General features: G+C 44.0%; 1 protein-coding gene across 1 annotated transcript in view; it reads left to right on the top strand.

The window, feature by feature from the left end:
* Positions 1 to 13,052, top strand: part of LRP1B (LDL receptor related protein 1B) — a 1,871,059-nt gene that overhangs the window by 1,219,243 nt on the left and 638,764 nt on the right. The window contains exon 22 of the mRNA XM_073545568.1: positions 4,420 to 4,620. Within this exon, the coding sequence (XP_073401669.1) occupies positions 4,420 to 4,620 (201 nt within the window). The remainder of the gene's footprint in view (positions 1 to 4,419; positions 4,621 to 13,052) is intronic.

Below are 13,052 nucleotides of genomic sequence, written 5' to 3'. Positions count from 1 at the left end.
ACCGGAAGTCCCATTCAAGTCTATGGGACTTCCGGTATCGGAATAAGAAAAACCCTTTCCTGCCCTTGTACAGCCTCTCTGGGGTCTGTACGGGCCTTTCGGGGGGCTGTGCCGCCTGCCAGGGGGTCTGTGCAGGCTCCGGTGGTCTGTGCCGGCCTGCCGGGGGGCTGTGCAGGCTCCGGTGGGCTGTGTCGGCCTGCCGGGGGGCTGTGCCGGCCTGCCGGGGGGCTGTGCAGGCTCCGGGGGGCTGTGCGGGCCTTCCGGGGGTCTCTGCCGGCCTGCCGGGGGGCTGTGCAGGCTCCGGGGGGCTGTGCCGGCCTGCCGGGGGGCTGTGCCGGCCTGCCGGGGGGCTGTGCCGGCCTGCCGGGGGGCTGTGCAGGCTCCGGGGGGCTGTGCCGGCCTGCCGGGGGGCTGTGCAGGCTCCACCGCGCATCATGATGACGTCAGTCTGTCAATCAACTTTGAACTTCCGATTCCGATGCCGAATTCCGATATTGAAAAAATATCGGAAGTCGGTATCGGAATTCCGATACAGCAAGTATCGGCCGATACCCGATACTTGCGGTATCGGAATGCTCAACACTATATATGTATGAATGTTTTTGATTCTTTGACTATTTTTTCCATGGTTACCAAAATTTCTGGAGAAATTTAAGCCCCAACTCAAACCTACCCCGTACCCTCCCAGTAACGCCCACACCCTGGCATATACACTTTTGTGACGTTTCTATAAACACAACCCTTTATGGGTCTAGAGAAAGTTGGTAACTGTGTCACCTATCCATATGATGGAACTTGCTGGTTGATGGAGATGTGACCATTGCGACCTCCACCAATCTATAATGCCCCTTCTGAAAAAAGTTGTGGCCAAGCATGCGTGGGACTGCTCTGTTTAAAGTCTATGGGACTGCAAGGGAAAGCTGAGCGCTGTACCCCAATATATCTGGTAGTCCCATAGACAATGTTTGGAGCTGAGGAACACATGCATGATAACTTCTTTATTCCAACTGGGCATTTTACAACTCTGTTCTCAGAGTTGGTGATGGTCCCAACAGTCAGGTCCCCTTAGATAAGTTATCATTCATATCTTATCATACTAACAGCTAAATCAAATGATCATTACTCCATGCTAATTCTCTTTGATCTCTCTGCAGCATTCGACACTGTGGATCATCAGCTCCTCCTCACTATGCTCCATTCCATTGGCCTCAAGGACACCGTTCTCTCCTGGTTCTCCTCCTATCTCTCTGACCGCTCCTTTACTGTATCTTTTGCTGGTTCCTCCTCCTCTCATCTTCCCCTTACTGTTGGGGTTCCTCAAGGATCAGTCCTAGGCCCCCTCCTCTTCTCTTTGTACACTGCCCCTATTGGTCAAACAATCAGTAGATTTGGTTTCCAGTACCATCTCTATGCTGATGACACCCAATTATACGCTTCTTCTCCTGACATCACGCCAGCCTTTCCAGAAAACACCAGCGATTGTCTAAATGCTGTCTCTAACATCATGTCCTCACGATATCTGAAACTGAACCTGTCAAAGACTGAACTCCTTGTGTTTCCTCCCGCTACTAATGTACCTATACCAGACATTGCCATTTCCATGTGTGGTTCCACTATTACTCCCCAGCAACATGCCCGCTGTCTTGGGGTCATACTTGACTCCGATCTTTCCTTTGCCCCCCACATTCGATCACTGGCTCGCTCTTGTTATCTGCACCTCAAAAACATTTCTAGAATTCGACCTTTTCTTACTTTTGACTCGGCAAAAACTCTTAATGTTTCTCTTATTCATTCTCGTCTCGACTATTGTAACTCTCGTCTTATCGGTCTCCCTCTTACCAAACTCTCCCCCCTCCAATCTGTCTTGAATGCTGCTGCCAGGATCATATTCCTCGCCAATCGTTACAACGATGCCTCTACCTTGTGCCAGTCATTACACTGGCTTCCCATCCACTCCAGAATCCAGTACAATCTTATTACCCTCACCCACAAAGCTCTTCATGGCTCAGCACCACCCTACATCTCCTCCCTTGTTTCAGTATACCATCCTACCCGCGCCCTCCATTCTGCTGATGACCTGAAGTTAGCATCCACAATAATCAGAACCTCCCACTCCTATCTCCTAGACTATACACGTGCTGCGCCAATTCTTTGGAATTCACTTCCCAGGTCAATACGATTAGTCCCCAATCCCCACAATTTTAAGCGTGCCCTGAAAACTCGTTTATTCAGACTGGCCTACCGCCTCAACACATTAACCTAATATATCCCTGTGTGGCACAGCCAAAAGTTTTTACTATAACCAGGTTCCCCGCATCATGTTCCCACATGCTTTATGCAGTTGGAGTGCCCCGTGGGGCCAGGGGGTACTCGGTACCGGGCCCATCCACTTCCAAGGGGGACAGTGTCATGGCGGCGACCCGGTCCGTGGCCCAGAGGCTTCCAGTAATAAAATAGGGGAAAGTTGTGTGGAATTTATGTGGTAAAAATGAAAATAAAGTATTAGATGGTGAAATACGTGATGCCACCTGTGGTAATCTGGTCAGAGGTGACCAGCGCTGCGGTGTTGCTTCTCTGGGATGGATTTGGGTGCAGCTATGATGGTGTAGCTCTCCACAGGTAGGGCTGTAGTCCCAGGGCAAAGATGTTAAATAAATAGTAAAAATGGCTGTAAACGTTGGGGTGCAGATAAATGAGAGAAAGACACAGAGAGGTGCAGTTTCTTTACCTTTTACTGGTAATAGGTTGCAGTCCGGAGTACCACATACAGGTGATGGAATGAGTCTGACTCGCCTGGAGGCATTCAGGGGATCCACCTTGCCAGGTGGGGATTTAGGACATTCCTTTCTGCGCTTTGTGTGTGTGTCCCCGCTATATATAACTATGCTGCGACCCTCTATTCGTGATGGTTTCAATAACCAGTATGGCTGTCAGCGTGAGCCTATTCCACGGGTACGGCTCTCTTCACCATCGGGCCCGGGCTCCTTATCCGCTGCTGTGCCCTCAGGTGATCAATGTGTACAGGAATTTACAATCCCCTGTACTTTCAGATTCGGCTATCAGGGCGTACAGTTCCTGTCAGCCTAGGACTCTGATGTCCCTTTTCTCTTTATAAGTGCTTCACTCAGGGGTCTGCTATATGCAGTATATTAGCTCCCCTAGAGTCTCTCAGTCTCTGCTCTTGTCCTTTCCCTCTTCACAGACCAGCTCTCTGTCTTCATCTGACAGGATCTTCCAGAAAGATCTTTTTACCTCACGTCCTCACGTTTAAACTGACATTTCTCCTCACAGCTCACAGCTGCTTCGTTTCCATGACAACTCCCTCAGCTGATTTCTAGCTGACTCACCAATCCCCTCTGCTGGCCAGAATTTATAAGGCTTCTCCCTTTTCAAACCTGCAGCAGGAAATTGTGATTAAATCTATTACCTGGAATGGGGGTCCCTTTTCTGCCTCCAAGCATGACTTCACCTCTTAGAGGGAGGCGATGTCACTGTGACAACTGGACTCTGGGGTGTCACACATCCTTTAGCCCTCTGTGTCTGTACTGTTACACACTTAACATTATGGCTGGTCCATACAATCAGGGCAACTGTTACCACCCACCTTTCATGTCTCCCTTTTTTTTTTCCCTCATAGATTGTAAGCTTGCGAGCAGGGCCCTCATTCCTCTTGGTATTTGTTATAATCTATGTGATCATTGTTCTGCTGTAATGTCTATTGTCTGTACAAGTCCCCTCTGAAATGTAAAGTGCTGCGGAATATGTCGGCGCTATAGAAATAAAATTTATATTATTATTATCATATATACAGTTTTTGGAGTCACCATTTCAAGTAAAATTCAGAACTACATCCAACGGGTATATTAGAAATATCATCCAAAAATTATACAGCATGAATAAGTAACTGATGCTCACCCGCTTAACTTTCCATTGGCATCAGTGGTGCCAAAACTCCAGTGTTCCTCAGCGGTGTGTGTTCACTTTGGCAGTGATGATGCGCCATCCATACTCACTTGACCACCGCCATCACTGCCCTAGGGCAATTTTAGCATTTATTATACATTCACCTTGAGGCCAGAGATTGGCTGCAGAGGTTCCATGTAAATTGATGGCAAGAAAAATCATCACAGCACAAAGTGAGAAGAAACCGGTGAGAACCAGTAGAGTGGAGGCACTGGACTTTGCTTGGTTAAGTAGGTAACTTTAATTTTTTACAATTTCTTTCTAATGAGATTTTTTTTCCCTTAAAATGCTAGAAACGCACTTAAATTGCTAAAATTAATAACTGAGCTACGTATTGACTGGGGTACAAAATGCCGTTCAGAAATGGTTTCCAGTAATTTTTGTAACCAATGATCTTGAGAGATGCAAATACATTAAGCAACCCTACTGATATTTCTGTTATTTCTGTTTCCCAAGGGAGATGCATTAGCAATGCATGGGTGTGTGATGGCGACATTGATTGTGACGACCATTCTGATGAGGATAATTGCGAAGGTTATATGTGTGGACCACCCAAATACCCCTGTGCTAACGATACCTCCATCTGCCTGCAGCCTGAGAAGCTATGCAATGGGAGAAGAGATTGTCCCGATGGATCTGATGAAGGCGAAATATGTGGTATTTTTCAGTTTGAATTAAATTATTTTGCATAACAATTTATAAACCAAGGCCACGAGGAAAGAGCCTCTTTGCGTAGAGTTAATACATTTTTTCTTTGAATAGAAACTTCATCTACTACTATCAAGTATAATCCAGTAGATCTCATTGGGATGACTACTAGGTAATACTGTGATTAGTAATCAAGGAAATTTCTTAAAGGACATTTATTATATTTAAAGAAGCCCTCCTCCCATCGAAGGTTTTATCCTCTTAATATATTGCAATCATCATATTATATACCACTGGGTACTTACAATTGATCATTTTTTCTTTGTACCCAGTCAATTTCTCCCTTTTCTCTGCTCTATGTATAAGCAGAAGGTCTCTTTTCCTTGCATGAGGCATCCCCCTCTTCAACTCCTGACCCAGCTCCTCCGCTCCTCTCCTCTGCCAGGAACTTTAGCAGTGATGACTAGTGTTGAGCATTCCGATACCGCAAGTATCGGGTATCGGCCGATACTTGCTGTATCGGAATTCCGATACCGACTTCCGATATTTTTTCAATATCGGAATTCGGCATCGGAATCGGAAGTTCAGTTGATTGACGGCCTGACGTCATCATGATGCGCGGTGTGTGCGCATCATGATGCGCCGTCATTTCGGGCCTTCCGGGGGTCTCTGCCGGCCTGCCGGGGGGCTGTGCCGGCCTGCCGGGGGGCTGTGTGGACTGCCCGGGGTCTGTACCGGCCTGCCGGGGGGCTGTGCCGGCCTGCCGGGGGGCTGTGCTGATGTCCGGGGGTCTGTGCAAGCATCGTCCGATGGGACTACAAGTCCCATCGGGCGATGCCTGCTACCATGACAGTGATTGACACATTAGCCAATGATGGGACAGTAGTAGTCCCATCATCCGGCTAATGTGTTAAATGTTAAAAAAAAAAAAATACTACATACATACTACATGCATGCTACATACATACTACATGCATGCTACATACATACTACATATATACTACATACATACTACATACATACTGCATGCTACATACATACTGCATGCTACATACATACTACATACATACTACATGCATGCTACATACATACTACATATATACTACATACATACTACATACATACTACATGCATGCTACATACATACTACATATATACTACATACATACTACATACATACTACATGCTACATACATACTACATATATACTACATACATACTACATACATACTGCATGCTACATACATACTACATACATACTACATGCATGCTACATACATACTACATGCATGCTACATACATACTACATGCATGCTACATGCATGCTACATACATACTACATGCTACATACATACCACATATATACTACATACATACAATACATTCATACAATACATACATAGACATACAGTACATATAACATAGAGTAACATACTTACCAATACTTGTCACATTGTTCCCCGAAGCCATTGTCTTTTCCGGGATAAATATTAACATAACAAACCACAAAAATACTCACCCACGATCCGAAGCAGTCCACGAGTGTGTCCCACGACGATCTTGGGTAGAGAACTGCAGCATCAGATGATGCTGCCGTTCTCTACGGGCTGCAGGAATCCAATGACGGAAGGTAGGTATCCTTCCGCACTGTATTCCTCCGCCACTTAAAAAAAAAAGTCCCTAGTCTCACTTTATGCCATTGCTGTGTGGGAATTTCCCACACAGCAATGGCATAAAGTGAGACTAGGGACTTTTTTTTTTTTAAGTGGCGGAGGAATACAGTGCGGAAGGATACCTACCTTCCGTCATTGGATTCCTGCAGCCCGTAGAGAACGGCAGCATCATCTGATGCTGCAGTTCTCTACCCAAGATCGTCGTGGGACACACTCGTGGACTGCTTCGGATCGTGGGTGAGTATTTTTGTGGTTTGTTATGTTAATATTTATCCCGGAAAAGACAATGGCTTCGGGGAACAATGTGACAAGTATTGGTAAGTATGTTACTCTATGTTATATGTACTGTATGTCTATGTATGTATTGTATGAATGTATTGTATGTATGTAGTATATATGTGGTATGTATGTAGCATGTAGTATGTATGTAGCATGCATGTAGCATGCATGTAGTATGTATGTAGCATGCATGTAGTATATATGTAGTATGTATGTTGCATGTAGTATTTATGTAGTATGAATGTAGCATGTATGTAGTATGTAGTATGAATGTAGTATGTATGTAGTATGCATGTTGTATGTATGTAGCATGTAATTTTTTTTTTTTTTTTTTTTTTTTTTACATTTAACACATTAGCCGGATGATGGGACTACTACTGTCCCATCATTGGCTAATGTGTCAATCACTGTCATGGTAGCAGGCATCGCCCGATGGGACTTGTAGTCCCATCGGACGATGCCTGCACAGACCCCCGGAGCCTGCACAGACCACCGGCAGGCCGGCACAGCCCCCCGGCAGGCCGGCACAGCCCCCCGGAGCCTGCACAGCCCCCCGGCAGGCCGGCACAGCCCCCCGGCAGGCCGGCACAGCCCCCCGGAGCCTGCACAGACCACCGGCAGGCCGGCACAGACCACCGGAGCCTGCACAGACCCCCTGGCAGGCCGGCACAGCCCCCCGAAAGGCCCGTACAGACCCCAGAGAGGCTGTACAAGGGCAGGAAAGGGTTTTTCTTATTCCGATACCGGAAGTCCCATAGACTTGAATGGGACTTCCGGTATCGGAATCGGCGATACCGATACTTTTTTTAAAGATCGGCCGATACCATCCGATACGATACTTTGAAGTATCGGACGGTATCGCTCAACTCTAGTGATGACTCATACAGAAAAAATAGACCTCCTGTTTCTACATAGAGCTTAGATAGATTTAGCTAGGCTTTTTTTAATCACATGATGTCATAGACCTAATGGAAAAGAGCAGAATTAACTGGGTAGAAAGGCAATTGTGAGTTCACAGTGCTCTATAATAGGATGATTGCAATATATTAAGAAGATAAACATTTTGATGGGAGGAGGAGTGCTTCTTTAAAGTGCCCCATCTGATGAAAGGATAGGGAACTCCTAATCTATCTGAGAAGACTGCCATCAAAATCTAGGGTGTTGCAGTCACAGGGCCCCAATTTTTCTAACAGGGAGCTAAAGGCTGAAATGCCACCAATCTGAATTTTACCTCCATAGATGGGCCTAGTAGAAAGGACAAGAACTTATAATCTGCTTACATGTGTCTACTTTAAAGGCATTGTGCCAGCAGGCATGCCACTACGCCATTCACTGACAATGGGATAGAAAAGTCCAGCTCCCAGCTTTTCCGAGCAGTTCCATAGACAATAAATAGAGCAGTAGTCTTCATGTGCAGACACCGCTCTATACTATTGAGATCTTTCCTTGATCTGATCTGAGGATCGTTGGAGGTTCCATTTTTTGAACCTCCGGTGATTAGTTGAGAGTTGGGACAACACCTTTTTAGACATCATTCAGATTGCCACATTATGACTCATTAGTATGTGTCTTGAAGTCCAAATATTTGTACTGTATCTCTGTATGTCTACAATAAAAAAACACTAAAATGCATATTAAAGGCCGGAGGGAAAAAACTTGGATACATTTCAACATGTGAGGGAAAAAACTTGGATACATTTCAACATGTGTGAACGTCAACGTCCAAAAGCTGGTTCTGCATAATCACCTCTTATTGACAACTTACTTTGCTTCAAAAAGGGCAAGATGAAGAAAGGAAAAGTATTAACTCTTAAAAGATTTTTCCCCAAAAAATAAAGTTAGACCATGTCTACAAGATATTACATATTTTGCTGGTATTGGGGTGTATCTGACCACTGGGACCACCAGAGATTGCAAGATGAGGGCTACTGAACCCAAAGAACGGTGCTCTACAACTCCATCTTGAATGACATGGAAGTTCTCCTGCCCAACTTTTATTCTGTCCATTGTCAAAGAGACTGCCAGATATGGCTAAGGACAGCCCTCTGCTTTTTTGAGCAGTCTCATACCAATTTATAGAGGGGATTTTGAGCATGCACACCTACATTATGCTCCATTCAGGAAGGAGCTGTAGAGCTCCAATGATGAGGTTCTAGAACAATGATCTTAGGTTTGTCTCTTGGGGTACAGGATATCTTTTCTTGGGAGGGGAATGACTCTTTCATTTTGCTATGTGCATGCCGGTGGACAAAATTCTGTTTCAGTTTGCACATCAAAGCCGATCTCCACTGGACTAAAATGCAGCTACTATGCACAAATGCCGTCACCAATTAGCATTAAGTGTATCAGCAAAACATCAATAGGAATCATAACGTTGTAAAGTGTCTAAGCGGATGTGATTTATTTAGCAAATATTTGAGTTTACTGTGAATTTTCTACAAATTAAGAGAGAAAGCTCTATAAAAAATCTTCTTGAAAGACATAAAAGTTCACAGCGTGAATTCTTCTTTTTTTTTTCCCTGAAGAAAACACCTAAAAGGTTCTTCAAAAACCCAGAGGTCTCTTTGAAGCAGTCCTTGATACTTTTGATATGTTTGGCTTTAGAAATTAGATCAGAGGGCAGACAAAGATACAAAACAATAGAATGAATACACTGAAACTTTGGCTAAAAAATGTGGTTGGGCGGTTTGTTTGGGGAAAGCTTCACTTTTCTGGACCTCTGCATGGATTAATGATACATTGCTATTAAAGGGAATCTGTCACCCCATTTTATCCCTATCAGCTGCCGGCACCGCCATCAGGGGCTTATCTACAGCATTATGTAATGCTGTAGATAAGCCCCGATGTAATATGAAAGATAAGAAAAAAGAGTTAGATTATACTCACCCCAGCATTCCGTCCTGCCCGATGGTGTCGCGGTCCCGTCCGGCACCTCCTATCTTCATACGAGGACGTCCTCCTCCTTGCTTCTCCCTGGGCTCCTGGGCAGGCATACTTTATCTGCCCTGTTGAGGGCAGAGCAGAGTACCGCAATGCACAGGCACCGGACCTCTCTGACCTTTCCCAGCGCCTGCGCACTGCAGTACTTTACTCTGCCCTCAACAGGGCAGATAAAGTACGCATGCACAGGAGCCGAGGGAGAAGCAAGGAGGAGGACGTCATCGTATGAAGATGGGAGGCACCGGACCGGAACGTGACACCCACCGCACCCGACCCCACCCCTGGTGAGTATAATCAACTGTTCTTCACTGTCTTATTAAGGGAATAGAAGAATCCAGGATATCTATAGACAGAAAGATAGTGAGTAAACACTTAGCTAAACTAAATGAATTCAAGTCTCCAGGTCCAGATGAATTGCACCCCAGAGTACTGAAGGAGATAGCAGAAGAAATTTTTGAACCCCTCTCCATAATCTTTGAAAATTCTTGGAGAACAGGAGAAGTCCCAGAAGACTAGAGAAGTGCAAATGTTGTTCCTATCTTCAAAAAGGGGAAGAAGGTGGACCCAGGCAACTATAGGCCGGTGAGTCTGACTTCTATACCAGGAAAGATCTTTGAGCAAATTATTAAACAACATGTATGTAAGTACTTGGATAAGAATGAAGTGATTAAACAGAGTCAGCATGGGTTTGTAGCTAATAAGTCATGTCAGACTAACTTAATTTCCTTCTATGACAGAATCACTGATTGGGTGGATCAGGGAAATGCTGTAGATATAGCATATCTTGACTTCAGCAAAGCATTTGACAAAGTATCTCATACAATCCTTATTGAAAAAATGACTAAGTATGGAATGGACAAGGCAACTGTTAGGTGGATTCATAACTGGCTTAGTGATCGGACCCAAAGAGTGGTCGTGAATGGCTGCCCATCCAGTTGGAAGAATGTCTAAAGTGGGGTACCACAGGGCTCTGTCCTGGGCCCTGTATTGTTCAACATCTTTATCAATGATTTAGATGAAGGAATTGAGGGTAAACTGATTACATTTGCTGATGACACAAAGCTAGGAGGGATAGCTAATACTAGAGAAGAGAGAGAGAAGATTCAAAAAGATATAAATAAACTGGAGCAGTGGGCAGCAACTAACAGAATGGTTTTTAACAGGGAAAAATGCAAAGTACTACATCTGGGCAATAAAAATGAAAAAGCATATAGAGAATAGGAGGAATAGGGCTAAGCAACAGCACATGTGAAAAAGAATTAGGTATACTAATAGATCACAGACTGAATATGAGTCAACAGTGTGATGCAGCAGCAAAAAAGGCAAATGCAATTCTAGGATGTATTAACAGAAGCATACAGTCTAGATCACGTGAAGTCATTATTGCCCTCTACTCCTCTTTGATCAGACCTCATCTGGAATACTGTGTCCAGTTTTGGGCACCACATTTTAAAATAGACATCAACAAACTGGAGCAAGTTCAGAAAAGAGCGACCAGAATGGTGACCGATCTGCAAACCCTGTCTTATGAGGAAAGGTTGCAGGATTTGGAAATGTTTAGCTTGCAAAAGAGAAGACTGAGAGGAGACTTAATAGCTGTCTACAAATATCTCAAGGGCTGTCACATTGTAGAAGGATCAACTTTATTCTCATTGGCACAAGGAAAGACTAGAAGCAATGGGATGAAACTGAATGGGAGGAGACACAGATTAGATATTAGAAAAAACTTTTCTTTAAAAACCCAATAAACTGTTGGAAAAGAAAAAAATGTTATGTATGTTCTGTTTTGAGTTCTCCTTCCCCTTTCCTTCCCTCTTTCCTCGTTCCTTCCCCCCCTCCCTGCCCTTCCTTCTCCGTCCCTCCCTACACTTTAAATTTAAAAACCCAATAAACTGTTGGAAAAGAAAAAACTTTTTGACAGTTAGAGTGATCAATGAGTGGAACAGGCTGCCACGAGAGGTGGTGAGTTCTCCTTCAATAAAAGTCTTCAAACAGAGGCTGGACAGATATCTGTCTGGCATGATTTAGCGAATTCTGCTTTGAGCAGAGGGTTGGACTAGATGGCCCAGGAGGTCCCTTCCAACTCTACGATTCTATGATTCTATGAATCTAACTTGTTTTTCTTATCTTTCAGGTTTCATCGGGGCTTATCTACAGCATTACAGAATGCTGTAGATAAGCCCCTTATGGCGGTGGCCGCATCTCATAGGGCTAAAATGGAGTGACAGATTCCCTTTAAAGGATATCCTCAAGCTAGGTGATAATTTGCTGATTTCTGAGTGTCTCACTGGTGGTCACTGGTGACATTGTAATAATGTCCTCTAGCTTTACTGGTGCACACAAATAACAATGTTGTGAAAGCAATCAGCAAACTCTTGCACTAATGTAACCATTTACATGGCTAAGGTACAAAAATTGGAGAAAAAAATATGCCCTGAAGAATTTATGTAGCTGGCAAATATTTTTTTTTCCATTTTTCCATTTAAATAGGTTATTTGTGTTCCTTAATATTATTTTTTATTTTGGCTTTTGAATGCCTACAGTGCCTCTTTTTACTGTATATACCCCACCTTCCCCCCATCGACTGCTTGTCAAGCTGTTGAAATTGCAGGTTATTTGTGTCTTCAATATATGATTTTCTTCCAACTCTTAACCTCGAATTTCCAATTGGAAATTACCAATCACCTCCACTAACCTGCGTGTGCTTAATACAAGACCTTTCTAACTTTACATTCGACCTGTCGCTGGTAATAAAGACTGTCACCAAAACTTATCCTTTTCACTAAAAGACTTCTCTGAATTTACTGCAAGTTGCTTAATGTTTCTCTACTAAGCCTTATTTTTCTCTTTAACACTTTAAGATCATAGGTTTCAATTCTATTCATAGACTTGTAAAATAAGCTTTATATCTCATCAATATGTGCATTGTTTTAGCTGTTTGATCAGTAAAGAATAGTGATGGGTGAACCCATGGATGTTTGGGTCCAGCTGGTTTGGCTGAACATCTAAAAAAAGGTCAGTTTGGGTACCATTCAAATGAATGGTTGGCCCAAAACTTAGGCTTTGATCACTGGTAAGATTATTACCGCCTGTCAGAGAGCTGCGGTTCCCACGCTGAAAGATGTCAGCGTGTGCCAGCAGCTATTACCGGCAGTAATGCGTTTACAGACAATCAAAGGTGTCAGCTGCTGATGAAATACTACTCTCATCAGCCTACGCCTGCTATCACTGATAACAGCGAGAGCAGATGCCACTGATGGGAATATTCATCGACCTGTGCCTGTGCTATGAATAAATAATTTAAAAAAGAGCGATAAGGGGTCTCTTCTATCTTTGATAACCAGAGCAGGCAAAACTGACAGAACCGAGCTACAACCCCAAATGTCAGCTTTATCATGGCTGTTTATCAAGAATAGAGGGGTTCCCATGCCATTTTTAAATTATTTAAATGAATAATTTAAAAAGCGTTGTGGGTCCCCACCATTTTGGACAACCAGCCAATCTAAAACAAACAGCTGAGGGCTGGTATTCTCAGGCTGGCAAGGGACC

The sequence above is a fragment of the Dendrobates tinctorius genome, unplaced genomic scaffold (assembly GCF_039654945.1).
Source record: "Dendrobates tinctorius isolate UK_male_01 unplaced genomic scaffold, ASM3965494v1 ptg000143l, whole genome shotgun sequence".
Lineage (NCBI taxonomy): Eukaryota > Metazoa > Chordata > Amphibia > Anura > Dendrobatidae > Dendrobates > Dendrobates tinctorius.
Note: the sequence above shows the minus strand (reverse complement) of the source record. Positions and strands in the feature narration are given on the sequence as shown.